Genomic DNA, 27,286 nt, shown 5'->3' with positions numbered 1-27,286 from the left:
CAAAAGGTTACAAATTGGCCATCTTCCCCACTCTTGTCCGGGATACAATGTTACGCAACAGTCTTGCTTAAACTGGCCGTATTGGCTCAACCCGAGTGTAACATGTGAAAATAAGGGGGCGAGCGTCCTTAATGATTACCCTAGATATCCTGATCACCCAAAGATTTCATCTCTGGCTATACATCATGTTGGCTGAAACACCTGCATTATCCTTGGGATTATTTTTCATTCAAACTATCACTTCCCCTTAACTTCGTTTTGACTTTAAGCTATAATGACTAATTTTGTATGATTAAGCAATGCTTTACAAACAAGAGAAGGTATTCATATTTAAATAGCGCCCCGGTTGAAATATCCAGAACCCCCCAATCTACGTGCCTCCATTTTTTTGGGGGGTTTTCTAGTGATCTTTCTACACTGGACTGTCTTCTAACCAGTGTCGTCATTGGACACTTGTTTCCAAGTATAGACAAGTATCCATTTTCGCCGTCACATCGCAGTCGGTTTGCTATTGATTGCTTGGTGTATACTCTTTTCGAAGACAAGTTATTATAATTACTCTTCATTTCTCATGGGAGTCCCAGCCTTCTTTAGGTAGAGACGCTAAAACAAAGCCTAAAAATCTACTAATTATTATACAGATGGCTTTCTGATAAGTTTCCCAAAGTCGCAAGTCAAGTAGTTGAAGAACAGGCCAAGATCGTCAATGGCGTAACAATTCCTGTTGATACAACTAAACCAAATCCTAATGGCGAAGAATTTGATAATCTTTACTTGGATATGAATGGTATCATTCATCCTTGCTGTCACCCAGAAGACAAGGTACATTCCTTCGCACCAGGTTGCAATAATCGTCCAATAACACTAGATCTTACATGCGTCAATATATGCATTTGCGATCCTCCTTTTAGCCTGCACCAGAAACAGAGGATGATATGATGATCGATATTTTTGAATATCTTGATCGAATTGTAGACATTGTACGCCCAAGACAAGTGCTTTATATGGCTATTGGTAATATATTTTACCGACGCGTATTAAATTATCACTGAAGAAAAAGAAAGATGCTGACAATATATATTTACATACACACACATATATATATATATATATCCTTATTTAAGATGGTGTGGCACCTCGCGCTAAAATGAACCAGCAGCGTGCTCGCCGCTTCCGTGCTTCACAGTTGGCAGCCATTGAAAGAGCAGCAGCCGAGAAAGTTGCCAATGAATTACGAGGTACTTAATTTTGATCTAAATACTCAATTGATATATAAATGTGGGGCTCAATATAATATTGATAATGTTTAAATTTTTATCTAGCCATTGGACAAGCTCATCAGCTACCTCCTGATAAAAAACACTTTGATTCTAACTGTATTACTCCTGGAACACCCTTTATGGCTCATTTGGCCACTTGCTTACGGTATCATATAGCTGCCAAGCAGAACAGCGATCCTTTGTGGAAAAACGTATGTTAAATAATTATATATACACGGAGAGAGTCGATGTTAAGGTTCCAGAATAACCAAAAAATATATATTTCAATCTACCAATAGCTTAAGGTAGTTCTATCCGATGCCACAGTGCCTGGTGAAGGTGAACACAAGATGATGGAATATATTCGTGCCCAAAGAACTCGGCCTGAACATAACCCCAACACATCTCATGTTATTTATGGTTTGGTAAGATAGTATCTCAAAAATAAGGCAAACAACTAGAATTCCAGACAAGAGCTAAACCAAATTGTGGTCTATTGAAATAAACTTAGGATGCCGATCTTATTATGTTGGCCCTCGGAACTCACGAACCTCATTTCAAAATTCTTCGCGAGGATGTTTTTGTCCAACAAGGCAAGAAGATGACATGTTTTGTCTGTAAGAAGCCAGGACACACCGCCGCCGAATGTAATGGTAAGCATAAAATAATATTCATATAGATTAAACGCTTTTAATAAAATGATTTATATCTTACTTGTAAAGCCAATGCACGTGCTAGCGGTGCCGTCGAACTACCCGAGAAAGAAAAGAAGACAGAACAGAAACCTTATGTGTTTCTTCATGTTAATATATTGAGAGAATATCTTGAACATGCGCTCAAATTTAGTGTACCTGGTGTCAATTGGGATCTCGAGAGAGCTATTGACGATTGGGTGTTCATGTGTTTCTTTGTTGGTAACGATTTCTTACCCCATTTACCATCCCTGGAAATCAGAGAAGGTGCCATTAGCACTTTAAGTCTCCTCTGGAAACAAGTAATGCCTGTAATGGGTGGATATATGACACATAACGGAGAGGTAAGATACTTTTAAAAAAATAGATAAAAATAAAAGAAGAAAAGAATACTTAAATTCATGAAATATATTTTATTTAGGTTGACTTGAAAAGAGTTCAGATTATGGTTCATGAACTTGGAAAGATGGAAGACAGTATTTTTATTGAAAGAAAAGAGAGTGAGTGAGATTTTGAAATAAGCTTAAGCTATTCTGATTCTAACTACGTATAATAGAGGATGAACGACGTGCCAAAGGTGCAAAGCGTAGAAAATTAGAAGGCGAAAGACGTAGAGAAGAGGAAGCTCGGTTTGCTAGAGGCCCCAATTTTGGGGAAATGACAGCTGTGCCTGTCAATAATCCAAATTCTGGAATGTCAAACAGTGATGTTGTTGCAAACCGTGCAGACATTCGCATGGCAAACCAAAATGCTTCTGCTGCTGCCGCCCTTCGTGCACAACTTTTGGGAACACCTGTCAGTAATGAGACAGTTGAAACACCCACTACTTTAGATACTCCTGTTGAATCGGATGATAAAACAACTGATACTGAAATTGCAAATGATGCTGAAAGAGGCATAAAGCGAAAGGCAGATGAAGTTGAGGGTGCAGAAGCTACTATTGAAGATACAATATTAGATATTGATGAAGATATTGACGACGGACCTGCGAATGCTGAAGAAACCGACCTTGAAGCCGTTGGAAAGGCTATTTTGGAAAAGGTTGCTTCTGACAAAAAGGCAGCAGAGGACGCAGCCCGAGAGAGAGAACCCGATGATGCCGTGCGGTAAGTGTATTGTTATTATTATTATTATTATTATTATTATTATTATTATTATTATTATTATTATTATTATTCTTTTTTTTTAAAGAAAAGGCCTAAATGACGGTCAAGGGTTGTTTTGTACTGTATGACTTATCTTTTATTTATATAAAGTCTGTGGGAAACTGGATGGAAAGAACGATACTATAACCTCAAGTTTGGTATTCAAGCAGATGATCACGAAGCTATTCAAGAGTAAGTGACTTTAGTAATAAGAGGTCTATTGTCTTTGACTAATATGAGTCAATTTAAGCATTGTAAAGTCTTATTGCGAGGGTCTTTGTTGGGTATTCAAATACTACTACAAGGTAAATACATATATGCAAGGCAGTTTGTACACATGAAAAGTATACTTAATATAATATACTATATGTATATGTATTTATATATAATTAGGGCTGTGTATCATGGTCTTGGTACTATCCCTATCACTATGCTCCTATGGCATCAAGTTTCGGAAATATGGACACTTTTGATATCAAGTTTGAATTAAGTGCACCTCTTAAACCGTTCGAACAACTTATGGGTGTCCTTCCAGCAGCCAGGTAATATAAAATATGTTCAAGGTCTATAAAACCAATTTTCTAAACATATTTGAATTTATTTCTTTAGTCGAGATCATATCCCTACTGCCTTTCATTCATTGATGACTGACGAAAGATCACCTATAATTGACTTTTATCCAACTGATTTTGAAGTTGATATGGATGGGAAAAAATGGGAATGGCAGGGTGTAGTAAAACTTCCATTCATTGACACCGGACGCTTAATCGATGCTATGAACACAGTATATGATCAAATATCAGACGAAGAGAGACATCGTAATTCTGAAGGTCCCTCCATTTTGTTTGTTGCTGAGTCTCACAAACTATACGACTATATCAGTACTGTGTACGCGATAAGAACTACTACCGAGCCCCTTAAGCTCGACGCTCGTCTGAGTGACGGGATGACAGGTTCAGTAGATAAAGACCCCGAATGTATTCCACGTAGCACTTTACGTAGTCCATTGCCGGAGCATAATCTTGGAGATATTGCTAATGATAAGTCCATCAGGTAACTAAAATCGTTTTTTTTACTCCAACATCTATGCAAATATAAATATAATAGTTAAACTAACCCTTTCTTCCACAAGTGTTATATATATACTTCCTGAAATTCCATCAGATTATGTGTTTGTCACTCATTTGTTACGAGGCATTAAATTGGACAAACCTGCGTTAACCTTTGAAGATATTCAGCAAGCCACTTTTGAAAAAACTGATACACACCGTGGAGGGTATAATAAGCGTAGCTGGACTCCTCAGATACAACATCTTGAAGAATACCGTGAACAGTAAGTCTATCATTTCCATTTCTGAATCAATGAACGTACATTAAGTTTTTCTTCTTCTGTTAATCTAACCATGACTATAATGACGTTTGTAGTAATACCATCCGTCATAGCAATCGTGGTCGTGGTAGAGGTGGTTATGGTGGAGGAGGTTATGAAGATGGTGCACGCTACCCTATTGATCCATTCTATAACCATGGGAATCAAGGAGGTGGTCGTGGCGGTCGTGGTGGCGGTCGTGGCGGCTACCAAGGCGGCTACCAAGACCATTACGCGCAAGGACCTCCTGCACAACAGCAGTGGGGCTACGGCGGAGGTGGTTATAACCAAGGTTATGGCGGCGGTGTAGGAAACCATGATGCTTACGGCTATAATAGTGGAAGGGGTCACTATCGAGGTGGTGGAAACCAAGGCTATTACAATCAGCAGGGAAATCGTGGAGGTTACCAGAATAACCAAGGTTACGGCGGTAATGGAGGCTATAGAGGTGGAGGAGGGCCTGGAATGGGCCGTGGAGGAGGAAGAGGAGGAAGAGGGGGATACAATGGTAATAATCGTGGCCAAAGTAACTTTTATCCATACTAGTTTTATATTGTAGTAATTGTAATGTATAGTATATTTTATTTATACGTACACACACACACACACACACACACACACGCACACTCGCACACATATGCATACACACATCCATATTAAGACCAACAAGAACAATTCAACACACGCACATATATATGAATATGTATATGTATACATGCATTCGCATATTTCAAAAATATTTTTATTTGCCTACAAAACTATCACATCGTACCTCTCATATATGGTCGTCTCTGATATACTGTTGAAACAGGCATTGCAAATTGAGATGGTATTCTCCAAGTGTGCATGGGATGCCCAACCAAAGGGAGTGTGTACATTTGTGGAGGCCAAGACTGATGTTTTGAGTAGTTATGTGTTAAATAGCGATAGTCTAAAGGGTGCTGTATAAATGAATGAAAAGGGTATTCTGTGTGACGAGGGGACATAATATGAGTTGGTTGAAGAGGGTGTATAGGGTAGCCAGAAATAGTAGAAGGTCGCGAAGGAAGATAGCCGGTCGACATCTTGTATGATCGTGGCTGTTCGTGTCTTATCCTAGGTTGTGGCATTGGCATTGGCATTGGCATTGGCATTGGCATTGAAAATGGCGGGTCATAGTTGCGCTGTTTCGGAAGTTGATTTTCTTTTGGTGCTGCGGGTTGTAATACAGGCGACTGTGGTTCATATTGGTTTTTGGATTGATGTCGAGATAAAGGATTCCTCTGTGGTGTTGTTAGTGGTCGTGACCGATGACTTTCAAAAGGTGTGCGTATAGGTGGTATCCATGAAGATGTTTGCCTAGTGCTTGTGTTAGGATTTGTCCTTGAAAAAGAGTATTCCTCGTCTTCGTCATCAGAGTCCTCGTCGTTGTTTCCGTCATAGTAGGTTTGTTGTGAGTTGAATTGTGTTTCTTGAGGAGAACCCTGGTAATTCTGGCGAGCATAAGGTGTATAAATCGGTCTGGGAGGAATATCTTCTGTGACAAAATCTTGTTGCAGTTGCTCTATTGGGTTCCCACCCTGATATAAGTTTCCGGAAAGATAGTCTGCCGGCTGTACTGGCCGGTTATCATTCCAATCTGGTAGATGTCTTTTAGGATATTCACTGGATTTGGACCGAACACGCCTTTGAATAGGAGGAGTATGAACAAAACCAGCACTAGACTTTCTACGCCATCTTCCACGTTCATGCATTTGGTTTTGAGGGTGCAATATTTGTTCTGGATAAGGGTTGATGCTTTCTATTCTACATTCGGCCAAGACATGTTCTAGTTGGGCTTGCGTGTACTGTATCTGCTTAAGCATCGACTGTTCCCGTCTCTGATGCTCGATCTCGATCACTTTCCATTCTTGTCGCTCTATTTCCCGCTGCTGTTCCATCTGAGAGACTTGATATCGAAGTGCTTCTAAATCCATTCAAGTTGGATATTATAAGGATATATAAATATAGGGGTAGTCTCTTTTTTTTAAAAAAAATAAAGAAAAACTTTTGGGAGAGCAAGCGAATAGGAAAGAAAAGACAGAACCAAAACAATGGTGAAAGAAAGGAAATCAACTCTGGGGGAATATTCTAGGTATTTTGTATAGGTCTTGTGAAAGAGTGGTTACACTAATATTGACCAAAATGACCAAAAAATATATATACCAGTTGTAGGACAACGTAAAAGCATAAAATGGGTGCTTACAGTTGAAGAAAATAGGTTGACCCATTTCAAAAAAAAATAATAAAATAAACAAGTAACATGGATCAATATCTCACTATGCCTTTTCATCATCGCCCCGGAACAGATCTTATACCTAAACTCATTCTATTAGAGAATTCTATAATCAACACAATAGAATCCACTTTAATAGTCCAGGACTTAAAAACATAAAGAACGTGAAAAAGAAAAGAAAGCTGAAGTGGCATCAATAATATTTGTACGTGACAAATCAAAAGATTAAAGCAATCCTTAACCAACAGAATGACCAACTCGAACAGAATCTGACGTGATGTACTTGTCAAATCCCAAAGAAAATCCACCAATATCAATGGGAATACAATATACGGTAGTTAATGATTTTTTTGCTTCGTTTGATTTCATGTAGTATATCAGCTATCTGACTTCACAGCACCCTGCCTCTTATCATTATTATCTTTGCCGTTTCATCAATACTATATAAGGTGAAAAAACGGACAACAATAAACAAGGGCCATCGTTTTCTATTGCAATGCCTATGTCAACCTTGGGCTCAACAGTATTGTTTTATCAGTGAAGATAGCATCACATTCAGCATGAAACGGCCACTCATTCCTTTTGTTGCGTTGTCCATGTTTCTGACTAGTCAACAACCATATTCGTTAAACAATCTATATATTGGTTATATCACAGTGCAACAACTCGATCTTGAAAAATAAATTTTCCAAGTTTAAGTTTTAAAACAGGAAGATGTTTATGATTATTTGAATGACATATGCAGTGCAACAGAGGCTTCCATACAACAGTAACTGTTGAGCATTGGTCAAGATGTTGTAAATCTACAAGAAAAGTCCCAAATGGAAAGTATTTATCAAGACATACTATTAAAGGCTAATATCTACGAAAAAAATAAATAAAAGAAATACGGAGGATCACCGAAATAGTGGCCAACAACTCCCTCAGAGCCACAAATTAGTCAATTATTATCTTTGCATGTGCCCATATCTAAACAATAGCAACATGATCCCACACCAAGCAGCAGTAACTGGAACTATCTCAATATCATTCTTTCTCACGATAAGGACGTATAATAGAAGACAATATAACCAAAGAAAAAGATATAGTTATTTTGAAAATTATTCAAATTGGTCTAGCATGAAACTTGCATATCATAGGTGGAAAAAATAAGCATTAAAGAAAGCTTACTTTTTAGTGTTCGATATGAAGTTTACGGAGTTATAAAGCATAAGTAAAAGGCGAAATCTGTAACCAATGTTCAAAGATGTGGGGTTTCTTAACAAGTTTAACACCTTTAGCTCGTTTTTTAAAATATACATCCCTCGCATTTTTGTAACAGCTGTCGAAGTTTCTTTGTGGCCCAACCTATTTCTTTCATCTGTAAGCCAGAGAAAAGGTTTTACAGAGTATCTAAAATAACTCATGTGCATTATTCATTGAGTTGATTATCGGGTTATTTTTAATTAAACTGTCAAATTTACATTAGAGAAAAGGCCAGCTTTTCCATATGCTTCAAACGATAATTCTACCTTGTTCATAAAATATAACACGACCACAACATTTTTTTATAGTCAACATTTTGTATCTTTACGCATTTGTCTTTTTTGTTATTTTTAGACGAGAGTAATTACAGTATTTTCTAAAATGACATAAAATAAAATCAACAGTGCAATTTACTGGCCGCCCATCTCCTTGGCGAGCTCCTCGGAACGCTTGATGACATCGTTGATATCACCCTGCATGTAGAAAGCTGTTTCGGGAAGACCATCGTGCTTGCCGTCCAAGATTTCCTTGAAGGAGCGGATGGTATCCTGGAGAGGGACAAGACGACCCTCGTAACCAGTGAAGACCTGGGCAACAGCGAAAGGCTGGGACAAGAAACGCTGGATCTTACGGGCACGCTCGACAACGAGCTTATCCTCCTCAGACAACTCATCCATACCAAGAATGGCAATGATATCCTGGAGAGATTTGTAGTTCTGGAGGATCTGCTGGACCTGGGTGGCGACCTTGTAGTGCTCGTCACCGACAATACGGGGATCCAAGATACGGGACTTGGAATCAAGGGGATCGACAGCGGGGTAGATACCCAACTCAGCAATGGAACGAGACAACACAGTGGTGGCATCCAAGTGAGCAAAAGTGGTAGCGGGGGCGGGATCGGTCAAATCATCAGCGGGCACGTAAACGGCCTGAACAGAGGTAATGGAACCGTTCTTGGTGGTGGTAATACGCTCCTGCATACCACCCATATCGGTGGAAAGAGTGGGCTGGTAACCGACGGCAGAGGGAATACGACCCAAAAGGGCAGACACCTCAGAACCGGCCTGAGTGAAACGGAAAATGTTGTCAATGAAGAGCAACACATCCTGACCTTCGTCATCACGGAAGTACTCGGCAATGGTCAAACCAGTAAGAGCAACACGAGCACGGGCTCCTGGGGGCTCGTTCATCTGACCGAAGACGAGAGCACACTTGGACTCACCCTCGAGCTTGATGACACCAGTCTCCATCATCTCGTGGTAAAGATCGTTACCCTCACGAGTACGCTCACCGACACCGCAGAAGATGGAGTAACCACCGTGGGCCTTGGCGATGTTGTTGATCAATTCCTGAATCAACACAGTCTTACCGACACCAGCACCTCCGAAAAGACCAATCTTACCACCACGGGCATAAGGAGCCAAGAGATCGACGACCTTGATACCAGTCTCGAGAATCTCGGGGGTGGGGGATTGGTCAACGAACTCGGGAGCCTCAGCGTGAATGGGACGGGAAGACTTGGCGTTGATGGGACCGCGCTCATCGATGGGCTCACCAATAACGTTGATGATACGACCAAGGACCTCCTTACCGACGGGAATGGTAATGGGGGCACCGGTATCGATGACCTTCTGGCCACGGACGAGACCTAGCCATTATAATGTTAAAAAAAACGGAAGCGAAAAATGTAACAGCAAGCTCTTATTTTTTGTGTTTCTCTTACCTTCAGTACCGTCCATAGCAATGGTACGGACAGTGTTCTCACCCAAGTGCTGGGAGACTTCAAGGACAAGACGTCCACCAGTGTGGTCCTGAACCTCAAGAGCGTTCAAAATAGCGGGAAGGTTGTCCTGCTCGAACTGAACATCGACAACGGCACCAATGACAGAGCTGTAGAAACATTACATTTAGTAATCCGTTTTTGGAAATGAAGTTCTTGTTGGTTTTTTTTTTGGAAAAATAAATATATTAAGATCTAAAAAAAAATATTATGAAACAATTCATACCGAATCTGACCGGGAGCAGCAGCCTCAGTGGCATAGGCGCGGGCTGGTAAAGAATAAACACGTTAATCGAATTGTTCAAATGTGGATGCCATAACTGGACTTACCCTTGACAGCGGCAGGCTTAATGGCAGCCTTAGCAAGGAAGGCAGCATTGGCTCTCTGAGCGCGAAGGGCGTTCTGGGAAGCCGTTCCAAGGACACGTGTAAAGTGCATCGTAACTGTGATTCTCTCGACGAGGTGAGATGCGAAGAGGGGAAGAACTAGGGGGGGTTCGTTATTTGCGCCTACCTTGAAAATTTTCGCAAAAGCCCCGCTTGCAGGGGTTGTGATGGCCGCACTCAATTTGCTATACACACCCCGTCCTCCCATTGGCAATCACGGTTGCAAATAATAAATGACGTAGACATTGTCGTCCCCTTCCCTCTCAGTTACCTGTCACGGTGACTGCAAGAAGAAAAAGCGAACACGCAGTAGTTATGCCTTTACAGAATATATATCAAAATTCAATTAGGTACGATATGCATAATATATATATATATATTTGTAGAATACGGGCTTAAGGTGATATGTTTGTGTATTAGCTTTAACATATTATAAACTAAAAAGTGGGGCTCATAGATTTCCTACTTGTACTATGATCTATTTTCAAGGACAAAAAAAAATTGAAATTAAAGGTCGAATTTATCTAAAGCTGGAAGTTTAAACGCTGTAATTGAGCTTCTATAATTATCAGATTAAATAGGTACATAAAGATTTTATAAGTGTGTCTTTCTTTAAGCCAAATTACATACTGAAGATGGCTACATATACAAAAATCGGATTTTTTGTTCATTGCTATCAAGTGTCTTCAAAAAATGAGTATTCTAACAGACGTAAAAATTCAGATATATTGGAAAGGGATATCAACATTTCTTTTATCAGATCTTAAACCTTGCAAATATATGATAAACACTATTTGCTGTTAATGTATTTCAATAAATGAATAATTAAAAGCCATTAAGCCATGCTTCTTTCTAGTTCTTTCACTTTGAAGATAGAGAAATGGGCATCAAAATTTTGAATAGTAAATATAAATTAATAAATTACTGATACATATACATATACATATATTAGATTCCAAGATATTTCTTTTTAGTATAAAGACTTACTATGAGTTCTCCAATATCAAATACACATATTATATACTTCATACACTAGAGGTTTTATGTACTTTTAATGAATAATCCCTGATTCTATTAGAGGACACTGCTTCAAAAATTACTTAAACTATTGTTTTTTAAGATGGCGTAAAAAATTAACAAGTCTGCTTATATCTGTGCCTGTGTCTGCGTTTTAGTTTTTACGAATTCATTCGTTTCAATTTCTAAAAGGTAACTATAGGCTGTTCTCCGGTTGCTCTTGGTCTTCCGTTGAGGAATTCAACTGCGGCTTTCTCTATGTTAATATCGAGGTAAATAATTTCCCCTAATGACCTGTGTGTGTGGAGGTCAAAAACAGTTGTGGATGCTCCATGCTGGAGTAAAAGTTCGGCCATAGGAAAAATAAGATTTCTACTTGATGATCCGGAAGCTTCTGCGTGACGACCATATAACAAGGCTTTGTGCAAAGGATGGTACGACTCACAACATTCTGGTGGGGTTCTTTGATCTACAGCCAACCCTATACCTTGGGATGTCCTCGACGCAGAAAGTGAATCTGGCGTACTATACCAAGCTGTGTTAAAGTCAACTCCACGCGATATTGCCCGCAACGCAGCAGGAATGTCATCCATATCTATAGCATTCATAAGTTCTTGATTTGGAGAACTGCCCGCACTGCAAATATAAGCCTTTGCTGTATATTTGTCTTGGATGTATCTGGATTTTTCTTCGTACGTAGAAAATGGTCTGGGTCTTACGATTGAATTGCTTGAAAGATTTTCAGCCGGACGCTCGTGTGGAGCTATATGCTGCAAAGGATCCCATATATTGTTTGAAATATCATTTCCAACAGATATTATAAGTTCTTCGATGTCTGGTGTATAAAGATTAAGATCCGTTATTAATGAGATAACTCCTTCACTATTAATTCTCTTGTGAATTATAGAACAAACTAAGAAAAAAAGAGTGTTACGACATTATACATATTTCAGCGACTTAATCAATTACTTACCGTTGCAAACAATAATTCCAAGGTTTACACAGCAATTAGTGGGATCATCGAAACCACATTCTGCACATCTTTTATTTGAAAGATCGCGACGCAGAATTTCTAAACTGGGCGTGGTTATTCTCATTTTCTGTGGAGCGGAAGCAGGAGCGGAAGCAGGAGCAGGAGCATGGTTTGTATCATAGGCCAGTCTTGGTGTAGAAATCCGCTTTATACAGCTCCCTAAAAGGTTTCTAAAGTATTCCAGTGGTCTATGGGATGGTCGAGTCGCTATGGTAGATGAACTAGTTTCATTATTGTGTTGAATAGAGTTATGTAAATCCTCTGTGGCTCTAGAATTCGGAAAAATTGCACTAAAGATACTTTTGAAATAGGATGAAATATTCCTCTTTGATGGTTTGTTAAATAGGCTCTTGATCTTGGATTCTTGCTCTGGATTGTCTGCCAGCTGATGTCTTGACTGGCCGTTGCTTGTCGAGGGTTGATTACCTAGGCTGATTTCTTCTATTGAATTGCGGATACATGCCACCCATTTTTTTCTATCCTCGTCGGTGAGGGCTTGATAAACTCGTCGCATATGCGGTGTGATCACTTCAAAGCAAAATTTTCTATCCACATCATCTATCTGATGCACATTGGCATTAAATAAAGATATTGGACTCATGTGGAGTCGAGGAAGTGTTTTCCAATCTCGAAATTCACTGATCTGATTTTCGTCAAGAACACACCAGTATCTTTTACCATAAAAGTATAAGTTAAGGATTTTTGACAAGAGAAATCTGATTATCAAATGTTTACTTACTTGTGCCAAGTACCACGAGACTTGAGAGCTGGGTCATCTGAATTATTAGGCTTGGATGTAGAATATAAAATACCCTCCATTGTCTTTCCAGACCTAAGTAAAAGATCCCGGTCTTCTTCTTCGTCTACGCCCCAATAACCAAGTACAATAGTCAACATTTGGTCTTTGTTTTGTTTAAAAGGCTCTTTATATATGCCTTTTTATTATTATCTTTGCTTACTTGTTGCTAAATTTTCTTCTAAAGATGATACATTTGCGGAAGAAGACTGTCCTCCAATTACTGAATTCATCATATTCCGAACATGCCTATTGTGAGAAGAGTACACAGGATTTCTTATTCGAATATGTTCTTCGTCAAGAACCGTCTGTATTATCGAGTCTTCTTTCACCGCCATCTCAATCGCGCTTAGTTCGTCAATACCCGGGACTTTGCCTTTTGTTACAAGATCGAAGAATTCGGAATTCTTGTGTTGCTCGCTTGCCAGATTAAAGAGAATCTTGTTTTCTTTTATACCTCTATGTAAGTTTTGGAGATAATTGAAATAGTCAAAACGGACCATATCGAATTTGCTTTTCCGCGCAATATTTTTTGATCCTTTCTCAACATGCCCTTTATTTTTCAAAAGGTCTTCTTTTTTAATGGATAGATATTTTGCTGTATATCTATAATACTCAGTACTAGCTGCTTGAAAGTCGCGTTTCTTGATATCAGTATCCTTTACAACAATGTCATAATGCTTTTGTAGCTCATTGAGAATGTGGGTTTTGATGCCTTTTTGAAGTCTGATGTTTTGTTCATGAAAGATAGACCATGTACGGTCCACATAGTCTAGTAAAACCGGGATTGTGGAAGGTATTCTTTGGAGGACAGACCGCAACTTGATTTCATTAGACATGTGAGCTTCAAGAGTAGTTAAGAATACTTTGGCAATTTTGAGGGTACTCTTTGTGCTTGCTTTCATTTTGACAGTCTTTTCTTCGAGTTCGGCTATTTGCGCTCTAAAAACTGGGCCATCGACCAAATACCCATCATTGAAGGATGTGCTAGGTCTCAGAATCTCCTCGTTTTCTTGAGACCTGTTTATTAAAAATACCTCTTGCTCAGGTTCTTCTGGTAAAGCGGATGTATTAAGATCTTTAGGTTCTGATGAGATCGTGCTGGTGGATGGATCTGAATTCTCGGTGTCCGAATTGAATCCAGCTCGGGCTACATTTGATACATCTGTGGAGGATCCACCGATTAATGAATCTCTTTCTGCGGTGTATGAGCTAAAACTGTTTTCTGTGATAGTGTCTGGATCTATCCCATTCGCAATATATATGGATTTTATGAATTTATCTACGGCCTCGAGATCTTCCATGTCGTCTTCTGATTGAATTTCAATATCATTATTTAGAGGCCATTTCCCTTTCTCAGCTCTTGACTTTCGTAGACGTTCTAGCCGTTCACTTCCTCTATTGGCCATTGAATGTAAAATGGTAGAAAGAGATGTGATTCTGAATATTATACTTGGTGTTTTGTCTTTACTCTGGTACTTTTATTTATACCCTGGGGTTGACCAAGACCAACACACCTTTTCTTTTTTAGAAAAAAAAAGAATAATGATAGGAATGATAATGAGGAGCTGAAAACACACTTACTATAATAATGAAGGCTCCATTATTTTAAATAGACTGTAAACTTATTTGAGTGAGATAGACTTTGATTAAAATATTTAAGAAAAAAATCGTAAATACAAAGACTTTTTGCTTCGTTTTGTTTTTAGTGTAATGTCTCTTTGACTTTCAGACGACAACCTAAAATACCAGTACAATTTTCCTTGTTTCGTAAATCCCTAATTTAATGCGTACATCTGTGCTCATTATATGAAAAATATACAAAGACACGTTAACTTATGAAAATAGCTTTTATACTATTAAGATCCGCTTGTTCTCACACTAATTCAACATCTAAGCACGCAATGTACTTTTAGAATCCAAACGTCTAAATACTATAGCAAACGATTTTTTTTTTGAAAATAATACAAAAATGGAGTTTTTTATAAAGTAAAATAAAAATTGCCGCAGATAAAGTTTCTTGGAATAGTTTAATACATAGATACACACATATATATAAGACTAGAGAAAATACCTACTATGTATATATCAGAAAGAAAGAGAAGACATACACAAGATTAAATACCATGGTTACATGTGGCGCCTTTTAAATCTAAAGAAATAATAAACACAAAAGCGGGACAACACCCAAGCAAAATAACGTAAAAAAACTAGATAATAATTTAAATATCTTAATACTGATATTAAAAGATACAATTGCTTTTATCTGCTTTCATATTTTCCAGAGTTCAATTCAATTTAAAGGTTCTGGTGCACTGCTAAAGTAATAATTCTCTAAATTCATGTGTTTATTATAAGATTGAATATATGTTTCAAACAGAAGGAATTAATACTAAAGACATACTTGATATTCACTCATACTACTAGCAATAGAAATACAGGCAAATAAACATATTACTTTTTTTATGTGAGGCAATTAATTACGTTTAGACGATAATGTATTATTCTTGTTATAGGAATAAAAGATATAATGGTGATATACAACCTTTATTTAAAAACAATGAAATAATCCAAAGGTCCTGTTTTAAAAGGCAAATAAAATATGACATTGTCTATATAGTGAAACACGACTTCTTGTCCAGCCTTTACTGCTGTGAATGATCTATCTCACCGATTATAGTACTTCTAGAAATATTTATGCAATATAATTACAATTTTTCTATTATATAAAAATCATCTTAACACATATCTAATATCAGGAAGCAACTTAGTATACTTCAATTGACAAGAGCAGATTTCTATATAATGACTCTAAAGGTTAAATACTACCAGCTTATGACATGGTTTAAATAATTTGGGTATTCAAACAAGTGAGCAAGTCTATCAGAATTGGATAAAATAAAAAATAAAAACTGCATCAAATTAAGCGATCTACAGCCTGTTTTTACTAATTTTGTGTACTTTAATTCCTATCAGTATATATTAGCCAAACGTTATGTATTAGTTGCTTTCTATATTATTGCTCTTGTTAAAGAAGAAGAAGAAGAGATAAAATCAGTGGGGATCCTAATTTCTCTTTCAAACAAATAGAGTTTTTGGCTGGTTGTTATTTAATTTCTGAACAAATATAAGGCGAGCTAAAGCATATTATACTTATAGTACAATACTTATATATTTTCTTGAATATGAATGTATGCTTCATATATGTAGGAAAAGGGGGTACTAACAAGTATCTATGTATATCTAGAACTGGAAAACAATTAGTGAAAATACAACAGCAATTAAATTTAATACTGATCTATTGTGTTCTCATCAAAATTAGCTAGTGTGCATTAGGATTAGTGAGAGTTATATTCCCACCCCAAGGTAAAAGACAGTCATGCCTCCCCCCCCCCCCCCCCCCCCCCTTCTCCTAAGAACTCGAGATCAATGCTCCAAAAAAGGTTTTGGCATATCCATTGAACATCTCTCTATATTTTTTTTCACAGTAATGGCTGTGAACTTTAATCTTATTTAGCTTCCATTATGATAATTTATATGTATGTATATTCTTAATTGAGAGCTAAGTGGTTAATATAAAGATGAATTTAAAAGGAAGTAAAAATATTAAAAATTGTTTATTTTCTATAGAAAAATAAAAATAAAAGCTTATATTTGATAGTATGTTAACAGTGTGCTCAAACACCTGTATTTATGTGGCTTTAATCTCTTTCTCTGCAAATTAGCGAATATATTTATGTCTTTGATGTGTATGTGCAAACATGTGTGTGTGTGTTTTTTTCATTAAATTGGAACAACAGCAACAATAGCACATGTAAATATTATATATATATTGTGTAATATAGAATGTATGATGTATGATGTATAGTGTGAAATATAAAATATAAAATGTAACATGTATAATATGTAATGTGTAATATGTAAGGTGTAATGATTATTATTATTATTATTATTATTATTATTAATAATAATATTAAAATCCAATGATTTGTAAGAATAAAATTGATTAATTACAATGTAAATAAGAAGTGTAAAAAGCAGATGTTGCAATTATAAAGAAGCACAAAATGATATAAGGAGTTTGATATAAAGAGAAACAGTATTTACTTGTATGTGGCATCAATGAATGAGTGACTTGGAATAATAGGCATACTTGCACGGAATATTTGAGGTTGTCCACGCGCTGCATTCTTCAGGTTTAGGTAGGCAATTGCATCATCCTCGACAATACTGCCAAGTCCAACGATGCTAGCAAGAGTGTTTCCTGTTTCAGGGTCAATTATACCAGCATCAGCACCATTTTGAAGCAAGAATTCAGCCATGGGGAATAGCCGATTTCTATCCGTCATTACTGAAGGCAAAGTCCGTCGCCCATACAACAAAGCATAATGAAGTGGATAACGCACAGTCGGGTCATCAATTTTATCACGGCCAGTAGTATTCGTAGCACACAAATTATTACCAGAAGAAAGAACAATAGTTGGAAGGGGTATAGAGTCTTGGCTATTTCGAGAATTCTGGCTACCATCTTCATCGCTACTCGAACTGCGTGCAGAGGTAAATGGCCACGAACGGTTGAGATCTATTCCAAGAGCCACAGCATATAATGCAGCCGGAATATCGTCATTGTCGATAGCATCGAACAAAAGGGTATTGAGGTCTTTGTGGGTGTGGTACACAAATGCCTTTTCGACATATTTTTGCTGAATGTACTTTAACTTGAAATCGCGTGTGTCGCCTGGAACCGGTCGCCTTAGTTCATCAACTTCGTCTGTGGTCAAGCAATCATCATCGTTTGTGGTCAAGCACCGTTTGGGATCCCAGACGGCATTTGACCGTGCATTGCCGATAGACCGCAATAGTTCAACTATATCAGGTGTATATGAAGCGCTATCAAGTGTGAGAGATCGTACTTTGGATATGTGGGTCCCTAGGCTTCGGTGAATCCCAGAGCATTCTATACATAACAAGATGCCGAGGTTGAGCGAGCACCACTCTGGATTCCGTTCGCCACAGTCTGCGCAGAGAACATTTGATCGGTCTTCTCTCAGTGTGGTCAATAATTTTGTGTTAACGGTAGCATCAGGGCTTGGCGAGAATTCATATTGGCCGACTGCCCCAGAGTTCTTGGCAATATGACCATGGCCAGCACTACCATTACTATTACTAGTAAAGCTAAAACCAGACCATCTCGAACGCTCTTGATGGGTAGGAGCCGCAAGAGATTCTCCACCGTCACTAGAGAATCCACTCTCTTGTTGTTGTTGTTGTTGTTGTTGCTGTTGTTGTTGCTGCTGCTGTTGCTGCTGTTGCTGCTGTTGCTGCTGGCCCTTCTTTGAATATATATCTTTACCCGCTAGCCCACGGCGGATTGCTTTGCTAAGAGACCGACTATGCCCCTTCTTTGGTGATTGGTCGTTATTGGTCTCTTCCTCCTTGATCAAGTGGTCTGTTTATGAAGATTAATATAAATAAATGAATACATGTATTCTTTGGTTGTGAGCATTGTATAGTTGTCAGAAGAAGAAAAGTGAGTGTACCTTTTATAAGGTTAACAGAACTTCCGGTACCGTTTAAAAGACTTTCGATTGCATTACGGATGGTAGCCATCCAACTCATCATCTCTTCTTGAGAAATGGCCTGATACATGCGCCGAAAATAGGGTGTAATGATCTCAAAACAGAATTGTCTATCTGCATTGCACGCCTGGCGTACGGTGGCATAGCGTAAAGGAATAGGATCAATGTGAGATTCGACATGTCTTTTCCAATTACTGTATTCGTGTAATTGGCCACCACTCAAAACACACCAATACCTAACATAAAGAGATATATATATATTGATCATTAGAGATAAATTCTTGTGAGTTACAGGTGTGGCTTACTTGTGCCAAGTGACATTTGACCCTTTTTCAAATGCTGTTCCTTTGGATGGTTTTGAGGTTGAGAATAGCACACCTTCCTTTCTGCGACCACAGGCCCACAACATATTCCGGTCCTGGTTTTCCAGATCGTGGATACCTTTAAACCTGTTTTCAGCCGAGCCTGCTGATTGAGAAGGTTCGGGCAGACCAGGGTCGGTTGATATGGGATTTTCTTCCACATCACTTACATTTGCACTTGTCCTGAGTGAGGTTCTTTTGAGCTGTGCCTGCTCCTTTATGTATTCTGTCTTGAGCATATCTTTTACATGTTGGTTGTGACGGGTGAGCATAGTGCGTCTTTTTTCACTCCGTTCTTTATAAAACGTGTCTTGTTCGCGTGCAGCTTCTTCCATTAGGGTGGCTACATTATCAAGTGCTTCTTTGTGTGGAATAACTCCCGAAGAGATGAACTGGTAGAAGGAAGACTCTTCTTGTTGGTTCCGTACAAGATTAAACAGCATTTCTTGTTCTTTTTTACCCCCGTGAAGATCAACAAGGAAGTTGTAGTAATCGAATCGGATCAGATCGAAAGCACTTTGGCGAGCAATGTGTTTTTGCTCTCGCTCGGTACGTTTCTTGTCTTTGGACAGCGTTTCTGGTTTAATGCTGAGATATTTTGCGAGATAACTGTAATAGTCTTTGCTGGCTTCTTCAAATCGACGTCTTTTGTATTCGGCGGTCTTGATCTCGTAATCATATCGTTTTTGGAGAGGATCGAGGATTATGTCTCGCATGCTTTGTTGGAGACGAAGACGCTGTTCATACAATATCGCCCAGGTGCGGTCCATATATTCAGTGAGAGGTGGTGTGGCGGAAGGGATATCACGGAGAGCGTCAAGGAAATTTGTGTCTGCATCCATAAGAGCCTGTTGTGCTTCGACGGACGCTACAGCGGTCTTGAGAATGCGTTTAGTACTTGCTTTGAGAGCACTAGTTTTATTTTCGAGCTGTTTGATTGTCGCACGAAAAAGAGGGCCATCCTCGAGATCTTGATCATCTGCGCATGTTCTGGTGGTAGAGATGGGTTGGGGTGAATCTTCGTTGAATGCAGGTCCTGGAATGGTCTGCAATGGCCTCGTTTCCAGATCTGCCATGATGATGGTCAAAAAGGAGGAAGAGGAGAATATATACGGGAAAGAGAAAGGGAGAAAAGGGCGATATATTCACACACACACACATATATATATATATATATATTAATATCATTTTCTGGTATGTTTTTATTTTTAATACTAATATATATATATTATATTATATTATATGTATATTTATTTATAAATCCTATTTCATTATTAATACAGAAAATGGTGCTTTAACTTTAGTATATTTTTGTATGTATATATAAAATATGCATATGTATATTGTAGAGTGTAATAACCTAAATGATAGCTATACCCGTCTATACTACTTCTTTAATACCATTTTTTCTTTATTGCTTTATTTGCTTATTGTTCAGTCATATTATAAGTTTTTTGGAACACAAATCTTATTTCATAGAACGTGGATTTAATTTAAAAGTGCACAAAAATCATCAAAAAGTATCCAATAACATGGATTGTGAACACAAGAATAAATAAAAAAGGAAACAAAGAAAGCAAGTTTTTATAGAATGATGAATGTTATGTGTATGTTGAGTTGATAAGCGTAAAATGTCTACAAGTTATTGTACCTCGGATATTTATACACACATAAATAGGCATATTATATACATATATATTGTGTGTATAATCAATTAGTTAAATAAATACAAAAAAAAAGAAGAAGAAGAAAGCTACAGGTTCGAAGAGATGTTTTCCTTGATCAAGTTGAGAGCGCTTCCTTTCTTGAACCATTGGATCTGGTCGTGACTCATTGTGTGCTTGGCATCAATGCTGAATTTGGTACCGTCTTCCTTGGTCACAATAAGCTGTACAGGCTTCTCGGGTGCAATACCTGCTACACCTACGGTTTCAATCACATCACCACCAGAAACCTTTTCCCAATCGGCCTCATTAGCAAAGGTGAGAGGTAGGACACCTTGCTTCTTGAGGTTAGTTTCGTGAATACGAGCAAACGAACGGGACACGATCAGAGGGCAGCCGAGGTAGCGGACCTGAAGAGCAGCATGTTCGCGTGCTGATCCCTCACCATAGTTATGCTACATGCGTATAAATTATTATTAGTTTCTTTCATTCTTCTTTTTTTTTAATGACGACTAAAAAAATAAAATAAACCATTGCCTTTTACAACATATCTATTATACCAGACTAATAACAATAACAACATCAACGATACTTACATCAGCAACTACCATCCAAGGCATATTCTGACGCTTGTAACTCTTGGCAACCTCAGGGAGGGGTTCTTCCTGGTTTGTTGTCACATCACGGACCATGTTGATTTTCTGATTATCTGCGTTCAGGGCACCGATCAAAGTGTTCTCGGCAATGTTCTCAAGGTGACCCTTGTACTTGAGCCAAGGCCCAGCAGCAGAGATATGATCTGTTGTGCACTTTCCTTGCACCTTTACCAATACACGCACATTCTTGAACTCCTCTCCATTCCAGGGTTCAAATGCATCAAGCACTTGAAGACGGCTAGACTCAGGTGACACGGCAATATCAACACTGGGATCAGGTGTAGGTGTAGGTGATGGAGGTTCATAAGTAGCACGTCCAGCCTCAAAGCCAAGGCGAGGAAGATCGTCTCCTTGGGGTGGGGTGAAGTGGAAAGGCTTTCCGTCCTTGTCCAGCAAGGCATCAGTCATAGGGTTAAAGCTCAATTTACCGGCAAATGCCATTGCAGTGACGATCTTATTAAAGAAGAAACCTCGAGTTATTATACCATCCTCTACTTAATTCCAAACTTTGTCTATTACTCATATACATATACACACATATATATATATATATATGCCTAAGTAAATTACCTCTGGAGCGGCCAAGAAGTTCATGGTGTTTGGGTTGCCATCGTTACGGCTGCGGAAGTTACGGTTGAAAGATGTCAGAATGGCATTCTCAGGGGCGCCCTTTTCTAAATCAGTCCGCTTCCACTACAAGTAGACAAACATGAGTTTTTCTTGCTACTATGCTGTATTCAGAATCGCACAAAAACTCACTTGACCAATACAGGGACCACATGCGTTGGCAAGAACCTGGGCACCGGCCTTCTCGAACACAGCCTGCTGTCCATCGCGCTCAATGGTTGCTCGGATCTGTTCTGAACCTGGGGTGACCAAGAAATTGGATTTCACAGAGACACCTGCATCAGACGCTTGTTGGGCAATTGATGCAGCACGAGACATATCCTGATAAGAAGAGTTTGTGCAGCTTCCAATCAAACCTGCCGACAAATCATCCTTCCAGCCATTCTCCTCAATAAAGCTCTTGAACTTGCTCAGGGGAGTGCTGAGATCGGGTGTAAAAGGACCGTTGATATGGGGCTCGACCTTGGAGAGATCAATCTCGATAACCTTGTCGTACTCACAGTGCTCATCAGCACGTAAGAAGTTGGCGTTGGCATCAGCAGCCTTGGCAACCTCAGTACGTCCGGTAGCGCCAAGGTAAGATCGCATGCGGTGAGTGTAAGGGAACAAGGAAGTAGTGGCACCAACCTAAACAGAACCCCGGTTGATTAGCTTTTATATTTGTACACACGCACACACGTCTAGTTTGCGTATTTACCTCGGCACCCATATTGCACATTGTTGCCATGCCAGTGCAGGACAAAGCATCAACACCTTCGCCAAAGTATTCAATGATGTGACCGGTACCACCGCGGACGGTCAATTGGCCAGCCAACTGGAGAATTACATCCTTGGGACTTGTCCATGGATGGAGCTGGCCGGTCAACTTTACACCAATAACCTTGGGGGCCTTGAGTTCCCAAGGGATATCAGCCATGGCATCCACAGCATCAGCACCACCGACACCAATCGCAATCATACCCAGACCACCAGCATTAGGAGTGTGGGAGTCAGTACCGAGCATCAAACCACCAGGGGCAGCATAGTTTTCGAGAACAATCTGGTGAATAATACCACTTCCGGGCTTCCAGAAGGCAACGCCGTACTTTTGGGCAGAGCTCTGGAGGAAGTCAAAGATTTCTTTGTTGTTGGCAATAGAAGAAACGACATCCTTATCGGCACCCTCGTGAGCCACAATCAAGTGGTCACAGTGAATAGAAGAAGGTACGGCGGTGGTCTTCATTCCTGAGAGCATGAACTGTAAAATAGCCATCTGAGCAGAAGCATCTATACATAAAAAAATATCGGGTTTAAGCATTCGTTTTTTTATATAATTTTATTCTTCTTCTATTATTGTACCTTGCATAGCAACGCGATCTATAATAATAACGAGGTTATTGATATTATTAGTATTGGTTTCTAAACGGATTTTATTTTATTTTATTGTGTAAGTTTCTCACCAGGAGATAGTTTGAGGTAAGTCTCGCCACGGACGGGAATTGTTTCCTCTGGGTTTGTAAGATGGGAGTAGACGATCTTTTCGGCTAAGGTGAGAGGGCGGTTGTTCAAGATACGCTGGACAATACTCAGGTTCTTTGTCAGTTTGGCATAAGGAGGAGTGATTGAGCTGCAGTCCTTTTCGGTAACAGGGTTCTTGACGGTGGCAAAGGATCTTGTTGCCATTGTGGAATGAGCAGACCGAGACAGTCTCACAAACTACATAACGCAATAATGGTGTCAATAAGATTTTGTTTTGCGCACGTATTTGTATGTATAGGTTATTACCTGTCTGGCACTCTGGACCAAATATGCAGAGACCATTTAGTGATAATAAAGAGAGAAATGTAAAGAGAGGGGAGTTGCTTTTATATTTATATAAAAAGGAAGAAGTTCAGAATTTTGGATTTCTTTCCCTTTTATATTTGTTTGTATTCCTTTTCCGCAAACAGATAATTGTATCTTCATCTACAAAGCATAAATATTTTATATATATATATATATTCAGTTTTTTTGATTGACAGGCCCAGTAATGCTTCTCCCACAAACAACCTGATGGTGAAACCTAGGCAGATCATCTCAATTGAATTACTAGATCGGGTAGGTCGGAGATGGAGGTAACAAAAAAAAAAGAATATATATATATGGTAAATCAATGGTATAGAAATTTAGACCGGCAAAATGAAAGACAGAGATGGTTTAAATTATGTGGTCAATCGATAAAATTGATTTCTTTTATATATTTATATATATATGTATGTATATATTATACTTGGTTATGAGACACTATATACAATATACAATATATATTTATAGAGAGAAAAAGAGAAAACAAGTAAAGTGTAGGATAAAGAGGTTAAAGAAGAAGAATATGATGATGAAGAAGAAGAAGAAGTATTTTATGAGGTTTTGTACTTTTTTCTTTGTCTTCGAATAGTATAAAGTAATAATAAAAAGAACAATGATAAAGAGGAGTGTGTGGAAGATAAAGGTGGTCTCTTTTTTGTGGGGTTTACAAAGGCTCATGCTTTAGGTTCAGCATCTTCAGATAGCGACATCGGTGCTGCTGTCGACTGTACTGAAGTAGACGGAGGTCCACTCGACCGAGAAGACTTGGAATGCCCATTCTGAGAACTAGAAGCGGCAGCAATAGCTGCTGCTTTTTGACGTTTTCGTTGCTTCGACTCAAACTCATGCCAATCACCATTCACATCTAATAAACTATAAGCATAGCAATCAATATATATATATGTATTAGACTAAAAATATACCATCAATCCACCAACAATAATATCCTTAGTAAAAAAGAACTTACTTTGCTGGTGGTTCTGGTGCAGGTAGTTCGGTCTTAAGATAATCGAATTCAAGTGCTTCAGCAGCAGTAGGGCGTTTCTGCGGATCCATGGATAGTAAAGCCTCAGCCAACTCAAGCGCGCCAGGCGAAAGTAGACTTGGTGACAAACAAAATTTAATTTTTTTTAAAAAAATTTTACAAATCGTTTAGGCTTACCTTGCATATGCTTCTTTAAATCGATTTGGATACTGTTCTTTGGGTCTAATGAGCTCATACCACGGTAGTGTAGTAACAGTTGGCCATGTTTCTACTGTAGGTGTTCCCATAGTTTTATAAATACAATCCAATTGAGAAATTTCATCGGTTCCATTGAAGGATGGTCTTCCAGTGAAAAACTCTAGCATAATACATCTATTGTTTCCGTAGCAGACCAAATAAAACAAGAAAAAAATTAGTACACCATTTCTTTGATACTTCCAGAAAGAAAAACAATTTACCCTACGCTCCATATATCAACAGCAGGTCCATAGGCTGTTGCACCCAGCAAAAGTTCTGGTGGACGATACCACAATGTAATAACTCGATTGGTATAATCATGGGTTCTGTTTTTTTGAAATACTCGAGCGAGACCAAAGTCCGCAATCTTTAATTCACCCTTGTTATTAATCAATAGATTGGATCCTTTGAAGAAGAAGAAAAATCAAATAAGGTCGCTTGATTAAAGTATTGGTTTAAATCACCCAGGAACCCCACCTTTATATTATTACCTTTTATATCGCGGTGTAAAATACCCATGTGGTGAATATAAGCAAGACCTTCTAACATTTGCTTGACAAGCGATTTTGCATGCGAGGCTTGGAATTTGAAATTCGGATGGCCCAATATACCGGCCAAATCATGGTCCATATATTCAAGTACCATATAAACTGAGCCTAGATTATCCACCTCTATTAATACAGTTCAATGTATATATTTGTATATAAAGTTTAATTTACCTTTGGCTACCATAATCTGTTGTAATTCTATAATTCTTTCATGTTTCAATTCTTGCAATAGTTTGATTTCTCTCATCGCAGTAATAGGAAACTATTTTTTTTTAAAAAAAGTAATAATAAAAAATGTACGTGTAAATATAAGAAAGCAAGGCTCCCCATATTAACGCACGTAAAGCTTTCTTCTTATTAAACTCACCCCGTCTTTCTCAGTCTTCATTCGGATTCGTTTTAAAGCCATGAGATGACCAGTCTTGCAATTTTTGGCTTTGTAAACCTTGCTGTAAATCATTTAGATTAGTTAAGCATGTCTTCTTTTTCTTTTGGCTAACAAACCTTACCCATAAGTTCCTTCTCCAATTTGCCCAATTTTTTCAAACAAAGATGCAGGGTTCTCCTCGGTTTGAAAAGGGTACCCAACATCATCCAGTACTTCTTCAGGAACAGCCCCAATTGATCCCGAAAATGTCTGACGTGCTAATTTACTTCCAGAACTTTCTGCTTTTCCCATCTCAACATCGCCTGATTTAGAATTTTGGACAGGTGTGGTCTGAATAGAGTTTACTTTCCCGGATGCTGATGAAGAAGATTGTGGTGCGGACGGAATAGTACTAGCGTTCGTACCTGAGCTTGTATTTGGGATTGTCGTGAGTGGTGGGGGAGGAGGAGGAGGAGGAGGAGGGGCAGGCGTGCTGTAATAAGATGCTTGTTCTGCTGTAGTGGGATATCCGTGATAGTAAGCTCCGTCTTGAGATTGGCCATAGTATGCTGCATAATATTGTTGATATTGTTCACTCGTCATATTAGCATAGTGCGCATTAGCTCCAGCGTACTCTGACCACCCGGCAGCATTTGCCTCGTAATAAGACCACGCCTGTTGCTGTGATGTTTGGTAGAAGGCTGCAGGAGCTGTCGGTGGTCCAGCAGCAGCAGCAGCAGGGGTTATTGATGAAGATGAAGATGATGAAGTGGTAGGTAAAGCAGGGGTGGCTGATGATTTTGTAGTTGTAGCGGCTGTAGTAGTTGTAGTAGTTGTTGTTGTGGTAGAAGTGGATGGAATAACAGATGGAGCAGTAGATCCAGATACCGAAGTACATGCTCCACTCCGGCCATTGGAGCTATTTACCCTAGACCCACTGCTTCTTACACTAGATCCAACTGTATTACCAGTGGACGACGGTGCTACAGAGGATGAAGGTATACTAGGTGCGATAGGGGTTCCAGAGGATGCTGTTACTGTCGTTGACGTTGACGGTGTTGTATCTGCTTTTGGTCCCAGGGGTGGTGCAGTTGAACGTGAAGAATGGCTGCTATTATGATCATGTTTGCTGTGGCTGCTGTGGCTGCTGTATTCCTTGTCTCGTCGGTGGTAATCATTGTACGATCGTGATTTCCGACTACTGCTACTACTCTTCTCATTCCGGTCTCTGCTCGATCGTCGAGAATATGATCGGTGTCGGTCGTAGTATTGTGAATCTCTTCCGCGTGAGCGACTTCTACTCTCGTAGCTGTGTCGTGAGCTGTCATCGTACGTTCGTCGCTTTTCGTCTCTTCCGTAACGATGATGCGATCGATGGTGGTCGTAATCATCCCTGCTTCGTTTCTCACTTGTGGATTTGCGTTCTGGACTGTATCCACGGTCAGGTGAATGGTGAGAAT

The 27,286-nt window shown here is 38.9% G+C and overlaps 6 protein-coding genes across 6 annotated transcripts; all 6 read right to left on the bottom strand.

Moving 5' to 3' along the window:
- Positions 1-5,226: 5,226 nt before the first annotated feature.
- Positions 5,227-7,088, bottom strand: PHYBLDRAFT_73035 (hypothetical protein; the record flags this gene model as incomplete). The annotated part of the gene is made up of 2 exons (XM_018442762.1): positions 5,227-6,410; positions 6,962-7,088. The coding sequence occupies 2 exons, from the start codon at positions 7,086-7,088 to the stop codon at positions 5,227-5,229; spliced, it is 1,311 nt and encodes a 436-aa protein (XP_018286274.1).
- Positions 7,089-8,282: 1,194 nt separating this feature from the next.
- Positions 8,283-10,185, bottom strand: PHYBLDRAFT_136334 (hypothetical protein; the record flags this gene model as incomplete). The annotated part of the gene is made up of 4 exons (XM_018429778.1): positions 8,283-9,612; positions 9,688-9,854; positions 9,971-10,013; positions 10,075-10,185. Coding segments are annotated over 4 exons (1,559 nt in total), but the record flags the coding sequence as incomplete, so codon positions are not given.
- Positions 10,186-11,333: 1,148 nt separating this feature from the next.
- Positions 11,334-14,386, bottom strand: PHYBLDRAFT_150417 (hypothetical protein; the record flags this gene model as incomplete). Its single annotated transcript, XM_018432477.1, has 4 exons — positions 11,334-12,061; positions 12,122-12,852; positions 12,921-13,044; positions 13,141-14,386. 4 exons carry the CDS (start codon positions 14,384-14,386, stop codon positions 11,334-11,336), a joined length of 2,829 nt encoding a protein of 942 aa, XP_018286272.1.
- Positions 14,387-17,080: 2,694 nt separating this feature from the next.
- Positions 17,081-19,994, bottom strand: PHYBLDRAFT_173236 (hypothetical protein; the record flags this gene model as incomplete). Its single annotated transcript, XM_018436977.1, has 4 exons — positions 17,081-18,177; positions 18,331-18,426; positions 18,518-18,792; positions 18,862-19,994. 4 exons carry the CDS (start codon positions 19,992-19,994, stop codon positions 17,081-17,083), a joined length of 2,601 nt encoding a protein of 866 aa, XP_018286271.1.
- Positions 19,995-20,478: 484 nt separating this feature from the next.
- Positions 20,479-23,673, bottom strand: PbAcoa (aconitase). Its single transcript, XM_018440036.1, has 8 exons — positions 23,630-23,673; positions 23,305-23,560; positions 23,204-23,221; positions 22,563-23,131; positions 21,998-22,492; positions 21,809-21,931; positions 21,179-21,691; positions 20,479-21,037 (listed from the first exon to the last, which is right to left on the bottom strand). The coding sequence occupies exons 1-8, from the start codon at positions 23,663-23,665 to the stop codon at positions 20,672-20,674; spliced, it is 2,376 nt and encodes a 791-aa protein (XP_018286270.1). The 5' UTR covers positions 23,666-23,673; the 3' UTR covers positions 20,479-20,671.
- Positions 23,674-24,501: 828 nt separating this feature from the next.
- Positions 24,502-26,039, bottom strand: PHYBLDRAFT_1798 (hypothetical protein; the record flags this gene model as incomplete). The annotated part of the gene is made up of 8 exons (XM_018438211.1): positions 24,502-24,562; positions 24,657-24,791; positions 24,852-25,046; positions 25,133-25,316; positions 25,403-25,567; positions 25,631-25,721; positions 25,827-25,908; positions 25,969-26,039. Coding segments are annotated over 8 exons (984 nt in total), but the record flags the coding sequence as incomplete, so codon positions are not given.
- Between the last annotated feature and the right edge of the window lie 1,247 nt (positions 26,040-27,286).

Source organism: Phycomyces blakesleeanus (assembly GCF_001638985.1).
Source record: "Phycomyces blakesleeanus NRRL 1555(-) unplaced genomic scaffold PHYBLscaffold_25, whole genome shotgun sequence".
Lineage (NCBI taxonomy): Eukaryota > Fungi > Mucoromycota > Mucoromycetes > Mucorales > Phycomycetaceae > Phycomyces > Phycomyces blakesleeanus.
Note: the sequence above shows the minus strand (reverse complement) of the source record. Positions and strands in the feature narration are given on the sequence as shown.